The 8,273-nt window shown below is 37.4% G+C and overlaps 2 protein-coding genes across 5 annotated transcripts in view; one reads left to right on the forward strand and one right to left on the reverse strand.

The window, feature by feature from the left end:
• LOC126335263 (nonsense-mediated mRNA decay factor SMG8) overlaps positions 1-3,010 on the reverse strand; it is a 76,724-nt gene extending 73,714 nt beyond the window's left edge. The window contains exon 1 of one of the 4 annotated variants that reach the window (XM_049998310.1): positions 948-3,010. In XM_049998310.1, coding sequence (XP_049854267.1) covers positions 948-991 — 44 coding nt within the window. In that variant the 5' untranslated portion in view covers positions 992-3,010. The remainder of the gene's footprint in view (positions 1-947) is intronic. The other 3 variants (XM_049998308.1, XM_049998311.1, XM_049998309.1) reach the window with 3 other exon arrangements.
• Positions 1,041-1,718, forward strand: LOC126336033 (protein CutA homolog). The gene is made up of 2 exons (XM_049999513.1): positions 1,041-1,056; positions 1,279-1,718. The coding sequence occupies exons 1-2, from the start codon at positions 1,041-1,043 to the stop codon at positions 1,716-1,718; spliced, it is 456 nt and encodes a 151-aa protein (XP_049855470.1).
• Positions 3,011-8,273: the final 5,263 nt, after the last annotated feature.

An 8,273-nucleotide genomic window follows, 5' to 3' on the forward strand; every position in this document is an offset into this window, starting at 1 on the left:
AGTCTGAGATGCCATTGATAAGGAATGAGTGACAATGGAACTTAAAGTAATGAAGCCACACAATCATTTTCATTTTCTTACACACACATACACACTTAAAACAGCCATGTAGGGCTATATCAGGATGAGTTCTATCAGGAAGGAAAAGAAATAAAATGGCATGTGCGTCTATGAAATGTCTGCATGATGTTGAAGTACTCCCGTGGCCAGCAAGATTCCCAGATCTATCTTTGATAGAACAGAAGTGGGACTAGCATTAACTCCATCCCATCCAAGACATCAAAAACCACTTACAACAGTTGTGGGCCTGATTGCCTCAGGAGAGGATACAGTGGCTGCATGACACTCTTCCACACAAAATCAGTGCCTGCATACAAGATAAACGAGGTGCAAAGTCATACTGGTAAGTGGCATCATAGTGCCAAGCTGTATGTAAATTTTTCTCATTGATGTTATCACTGAAGTGACAGTATATACTCCTACCACCCATTAAGTTTTATTTCGTTCCAGCTTTCCCTTTTGAGCAACTTCACCTTTTTGGTCACACAGTGTATATCAAAATCAACAGTATCAACAACCTTGCTGATATCAAGCAGTGTTAAATTGGTCACTTCACAATTGTCATGGCATGTTTGATATCAAACGACGCTCTGATTAATTCAGTTGATATGCTATGGTGTTTTTGAAATGACAACGGCTGAATGAAAAGCTAAGGTGTTGAATCTCATTCATTACAAATTACACTACAAATTTAACACATGTTCTTGTTTATAGTCCACAAACAATAAATATTTTTTTTTTACGCTACATCATTTTGGGAAAAACGAGTTCAACTCTTCAAAACCACTGTATTTAATCACGAACAAGAAGTGTCCTGTCTGGTAACTTTTTTTAGAACGAAATTTGTTTCAATATGTTATGAAATAAATTCGAAGACCTGTACTTACTCTTCAGGGGGCGTATATGGTAAAAAAAACTTTGTAGTCCCCATTTTTCACAGCTTAATGTTCGTTACAGAACCTATTTATTTCTTCTAAACCATGTCTAAACTTATTAGTACGGATTAGAACGATTCGTAATGGAAATCAATGTTGTGCAACGTCTACGCATATACATATGCTTTTTTCCAGAATAACGTAACACTTGCAAACTTTTAGACAACTGTCTTGCTATGCCACACTCTTCTGCTATACATGTAAACATAAACATACATTATACACACACATCTTTGCCTTGTTGATAGTGAAAGACTTTGAAGTTTCAATGATAATCAACTAGGCAAAGGTAGTGTATATCAGAGTTCAGAGATGTGGTCGAGATCGAAAGAGTTGTTTGGTGTTGTGAGTGTTGTGTTATTTTTGCCGGGAATTAGAGGTATGGCTGGAACGAACGCTTCTAGTGCATATTCTGCCGTTTTTGTCACAACACCAAATGAAGACGTAGCGAAGAAACTGGCTCACGGACTTGTCAACAAAAGAATGGCAGCATGTGTGAACATTATTCCTAAAATAACCTCTGTGTACTTATGGGAGGGTAAAGTGAATGAGGACAGTGAAGTATTAATGATGATCAAAACGAAAACATCAAGAGTGGAAGACCTAACAAGCTACGTTAAGGAGAACCATCCGTATGACGTGTGTGAAGTTATAGCGTTACCCATTGAAAAGGGTAACGCTCCTTACTTGGACTGGATAAATGACACTGTGACCGAAAAATAAATATAATGTCATGTCACCTAATATCATTGGTATAGTTCCTCACTCTGGCAATTGTAGTGATCTACTGAAACCGTGAGAACTGTTGTTGCATTCCATGTTGTAACCAATTCATGATTCGTTGTCACAGTACAAAACAAGTCACATTTTCTTGTATTCTTTATAGTGTTACGCATAATAACTATTGTAGCTACGTTTGCTGAAAGTAAAATAAATGTAATAAGTGACCTCATGAACGGTTAATGTTTCAACTGTAAAACACGAGTATTGCCATCACTGTTGTAGATTCGTAGCTATGTTTTACACCATTTTAAACCTGTGAGGCACTTGATTGTATACTGTCATGTAGTAGTAGTCACCCTCCTGCAAACAAATTAACAGACACAAATGAAAGCACTAACTATTATTGTAAGACATATTTAAAGAATGGGCTGAGAATCCTGCATGTGCATTCAAAGGAAACAAATTGTAAAGTTCGAGTGGACCTTCCCACTGATGATGAGAATTATGTCAGATTTTTAACAACATAGTGACATAACAAAGTTTAGTTACCATGGGTACTGATCACCTAGTGGTGCACCTCCCAAAAGTAAGATAATGTTGTGGGGAAATAAAATACAGATCAGCCGACTCATCTTTGGTTGATGAGTCGTGCACATTCACGACTCCTTTAAAGATAACTGTTTCATTGAGTAATAACAATTAAGGCAAAATTACGTCATAATTAAGTAAATTGATATCTATTGTAAGCTATCAATTGAAGGTTTCACATCTTTTTGCGTATTTTCTGGAGAAAAGGAAACATTCAACAGGCATGTATTTTCGATAAGGATTTGCTTACATTGTGACATACTGTAAGTTACGTTATTATTTTAATAAAGTAAAGTTTGTGTTGTTAGCGTATTCTTATACGCAAACCCTTTGGTTCTCTAGTAACTAGGCGAAGCCAAAAGTTCCGAAATGAGTGAAAAGTTTACATAGTGTAGGCTCAGCTTTTGTTTCGTCATGTAAGCAATACAGGTTAAATCGTCTTTGTTTCTCGAGAAGTTCTGAAGTAGTATCCGAACTTTGGGGCTAAACTATTGGAATTTGCGCAACTGAATAAGTATTAAGGAGAAAAAGGACATTTTACTAATAACTATATTTGCACATTCAAGAACAAAAAAAATTTACAGCGAACACAACAGAATAATTAGCGCTCACAAAGAGTGTTAGACAATGCTAAAGACGTCTATTTTACGCAGTGCACTTTGCGCCGTCACACACGAAATAAATTGTTCACACAATTCCAACACCCCTCCTTGAACTTATATTTTGTGTGTTGCTTCCACAAGATAAACCAAATAGGCCCACAAACTTCTCCCTTTGCAAGGGTTCGGTCAGAAGGTCAGCTAACATGTCTTCTGTGCTCAGATAGTCCACGGCAATGTTCTATCGCTCTGTGTTCCCGAATGAAATGGTGCTGTATATCAATATGCTTTGTCCTACCACTAGTAACATCATTTTTAGCTGGGTTTATGGCTCCCTTATTGCCACAGAAGATGGTTGTAGGTTCCTCATTTAAATTGGGTTCTATTTCACTTATTAATGTTCATAGCCATAATGCTTCCTGTGTGGTGTAAGATAGTGCCATATACTCGGCCTCCATGATGCTCAATGCAACAGTTTTTTGCTTTTGACAGGACCATGATGTGAGGCCCCCCATTAATTTAAAACAGCAGCCAGTGGTGGAGTATCTGTCTCCCAATTCACGCCCCCTGTCCGCATCGCTATATCCCTCTAGTTTTGGGTTACCATCTCTATGGTATTTTAACTCGTAGTTTGAGTTTCCTCTTAGGTATAGGAATATCCTCTTTACAGCTTTCCAGTGCTTTTCCTTTGGGTCTCTGCAATATCTGCTCACTGCATTGGTGGCAAAAGCAATGTCGGGTCGTGACGTTTGAGACAAATATAACAGACTCCCTACTGTTTCTAAATAAGGAACATTCTTGTCACATTCCACATCAGTCTCATTTACACTTAACTTTTGACTTCTCCCAAATCATGCACCTTAAACTTGGTTTGCAGCTGTTTCTTGAAAATTCTCATTTGGCCTTCACTTTCAGTCAGGATAAAGAAATTGTCCACCCATATCGCCATTATTATTATTTCTTCTTTTCTCCCTTTATAGTAAATGCTGGGATCTGCCTTGGATTGCTTCATATTCATATTTATTAGAGTTTCATGTAGACATCGATTCCAGCAACATCCACTTTAAGTCCATAAATACTTTTTCTCATATGCCAAATCTTTTTACTTTCTGATTTGGTTTTTATGGCTCCCCTTGGTGGAATGACATATATCTCCTCCTCCAATTTCCCATTTAAATATGCCGTTTTAACATCCATATGATGAATTATTAAATTTTGTTTTACTGCCAAGGCTAAAAGATATCTCAATGATGCATACTTGACTTCAGGTGAAAAAGTTTCTTCGTAATCTACCCCTTGTTTTTGTGAATATCTTTTTACCACAACTCTTGCTTTGTATTTTGGTGATGAGCTTTCAGGGTTCTTCAAATTGAATACCCATCTTGCCTGCAGTTGTTTCTTATCTCCTGGCATATCTACCCATTCAAAGGTTTTGTTCTGATATAAAAATTCTAATTCTCTCTTCATCGCTTCTTTCCATTCTTGAGAATTTGGGCCACTCATTGCTTCTTCTGCTGTTCTTGGCTCATCATTAAAAGACTATGCTGTATACATCTCAAAATCTGGATATTCCTTCGGTTTTGGTACACGAGAAGAAAGCCTTACATTGTTTTCTTCATTTTTTCATCCTCTAATTCATTGTCATCATAAATTGTATCCATTTGTCCTTGGCTGTCGTCTTCCTCTTCTTCACTTTCTATTTCCTCACACAAAGTTTCACCCTCTGAACTAGGTGCAGTTGACTTAGTGGTTTTGCTCTCTTTAGAGTCCTTTCTATTTTCAAAGAATATTACATCTCTACTTGTGACAATCTTTTTAGTCAATGGATCCATTAATTGGTAGCCCTTTGAATTTTGACAGTAGCCTACAAAAATATACTTTTTAGCTTTCGGATCCCATTTTCCTCTCAGATGTTTTGGAATGTGTGCCATTGCATCACACCCAAAAACCCTTATATTGCTTAGATCAGGTTTCTTTCCTATCCATATCTCATAAAGGGAGTTCTATTCCATAATGCTTTTGTAGGTGATCTATTGTTCAAATATACAGCTGTTGACACTGCCTCTGCCCAAAAATCATTGGATAATTCAGCGTCAGTCATCATGCTCCTTGCTTTCTCAACAATGGTCCTATTAGCCCTCTCACCTGATGATCTTTCCCGTCCAGCTTCCAATCATATTGCAATATTCCTCAAAGGTATCACTTGGTCTTTAGAACTGAGAAAATAAACATGAGTATATCGTGAGTAAGCATCAATAAACGTAAGAAAATAATTACTCCCACCTATGGATTCACACTCCATCGGACCACACACATCTGTGTGGATTAACTGTAAGACTTCTGTGGATTTACTCTTACTAGTCTTGAAGGGTAACCTTGCTTGTTTTCCCTTTATACATGTCTCACAAGGATCCTTGGACACACTAAAATTCTGTATTCCCTTTACCATATCTTTTATTATAGACATACTCTTTCTATTAATATGTCCAAGCCTCCAGTGCCATAAAAAACCTTCTGCTGAATATACTGAATCACTAACATTTTTATGTTTACTGTAAATGGTATCCAACTTAAAAATACCCCTTTCGTTACTTGCTGTAGCTATAACTTCACCACTTTCACTGATTACTCTTGCACCCTGCATGTCAAAAGTGACTGTATTTCCTTTCTTGACAATTTCCTTTACAGACAGCAGGTTAGTTGCCACATTTTTCACATAATGAACATTGTGTGCTGTAACCATACCTGATTCACCATTTACACTTACATGTAGATCTAGTTTCCCAGCCAGGTGACACTGGAGCTTGTTGCCATCAACAGTAGATATTCCCATATGAGTCTTATCTTTGATGTCATAAAGAAGTGATTTATCTTTAACAATATGCACAGATGCACCTGAGTCTAAAATCCATTCCATATCACGATTACTCATCCTACCAAAAGAATAAAAACTTGAGAGTGCCTTACCTTTGTTATTGGTCCTTCTCTCTGGGCTATCAGTAACATATCTCTTTTGCTGAGTGTTTGACCTTGGGCTTACTTTTTCTTTGCACTGAGACGCAATATGTCCCATCTTCTGACATTTATAGCACCTCACCAATTTCTTCTTTTTGTTTTTTGAGTAGAGAGCAGACGCACCTTCCTTCTCCAATGTACAACAGCTTGGAGCACTCTTTACGTCCTGCAGGATTTTCACCTTAACACTGTCGCCTGTGATTGGTATACCTGAGCTTTCAAGTCCTATAATCATAGGTGCATACATTTCGGGCAGTCCTGCCAACAGCAATGTTCCTATCCATTTGTCAGCGATCTCGAATCTGATGTGTCTCAGTCGGTTCAACGTGGTTATTATTTTGTTAACGTATTCGTCTACACTCTTACATTTGTCCAGACGAGTGGTAATTAACTCGCGTAAGAATCCTACTTTTCTCGTAAGACCAACATCCTCGAATGCACTTCATAAATTGTCCCAGATTTCTTTCGCTGTAGCAGCTTTTTCAACGTGAACATAATTCACCAGATCAATCAGTAATATCAATTTTGATTTTGCTTTCCTATCCTTACTTGAATAATTCTGATCTGTGGATTTCATTGTCCCATCTACCACGCCCCATAGGTCGTCTAAACGTAAATACGCTTCTACTGCGAACTTCCAGGTTGCATAGTTTTCGCGACCTATAAGTCTTTCAATCTGTGGAATTTTGCTTTTGTTGATGTTCATCTTATATCCTCCTTCCTTGTGTTAGCTTAGGGGAAAACAATTTTCAAAAGTGGAGGTAATTTATTAATGAATGCTTTGCATTTTCCATTTGAGTCAGAAGTATTGTAAACATCTATCCAGTTCATGCCTTTGAGCAATTTCCTGAATCTCTCAATTTTTGGCTTATTTATTACTCTCCTGTACTCAGATTTAATAATTTTTTCATCCTACAATCATTCTTAACGGTAACTTGCTTTTTATTGCCGTAAAGAACACCGAAAAATAATGCGGAAAAAAAATTGCGATCGTCTTGTAAGGATAACTCGCACTTCACGTAAATTGGAACTTTTCCAATACTTTCTCCCTACTATTTTTATTGATTTACTTATTCCAAATGCAGTCTGGGCCCATAACATATTGGAATTTGCGCAGCTGAATAGGTATTAAGGAGAAAAAAGGACATTTTACTAATAACTATATTTGCACATTCAAGAACAAAAAAAAATTACAGTGAACACAACAGAATAATTAGTGCACTCAAAGAGTGTTAGACAATGCCAAAGAGGCACTATTTTACACAGTGCACTTTGTGCCGTCACACACACAATATATTGTTCACACAATTCCAACATAAACTTTCTAAGAAATTTAATATATTAATTTAGTAGTCTAGGAAGTTATTCTTGCTTTAACTTATATTAAAGCTAAAATTTCCTTGCCACGTGTGAGAAGTGTATGACTTGCCTTAGGATTGATTGTTGTGGGGTGTGGTGTGAGGGTTGTTGCAGTTTCTTTCATGTGGGTGACTGTAGCGGTGTGGGGATTGGGGAAATAAACAAGGCTCACTGATAGTGTAGGATTTGCTGTAGAGGTAGGAAGATTGCTGCCCTTCAGGCAGAACTAGATAAAGTGAAACAAGGTCTGGAAAGGTTAAGGCTAATAGCAAATAACTTTAGGGGTTGGGGGGGGGGGGGGGGGGTGTTGCACTGTCACAAGTGGTAACGTATGAGTGGTTACAGGTGACAAATCAGCAGTTGTTTTTTTAAAAAGGGGGTAAGGAGGGAAGAAACGAGATGTTCAGAGAGAAGCTGAAAATGACATTCCCATCGATAAAACAGGCAGCCAGAAAGCAAATTTTAATGCACACTATTAATGCAGACAGCCTTTGATTGAAACTAGGGAAACTCAAACATTGGCAGGAAAATGGGTTCATCCAGTTGTAATTCACCCAGTGCACAAATTCCGTTATCACTATTGCATCAGAATATCTTAGGACTATGGGGTAAGCTTAAAAGTTGCTTATTTGTGTTGAAGAATTAAGAGTTGAGCAAACCAGTTGATATAATACGCCTCTCTGAACATCATGTGACCACTGGTATAGATATGTTACAGGATTCAAGTTAGATTCTTACTTCTGTAGAGAAAATTTGGAGCAAGGAGGAGCTACGAGATTTGTCAGAAACTATTTTTATTTCAAGAATATTGATATTAATAAATTTTGCTCAGAACAGCGCTTAGAAGCTTGTGCTCAGAAGTAGTCTTTCATAAGAAGTCCTTTATAATAGCAGGTATATACACATCATCTTCAGGAAATTTTAACTGCTTCATAAAAAATCTGGAAGCTCTGCTGCCACATCTCATGGTGAAAAACAAGGAAATGTGGTTGTT

Source organism: Schistocerca gregaria, chromosome 2, assembly GCF_023897955.1.
Source record: "Schistocerca gregaria isolate iqSchGreg1 chromosome 2, iqSchGreg1.2, whole genome shotgun sequence".
NCBI classification, from domain to species: domain Eukaryota; kingdom Metazoa; phylum Arthropoda; class Insecta; order Orthoptera; family Acrididae; genus Schistocerca; species Schistocerca gregaria.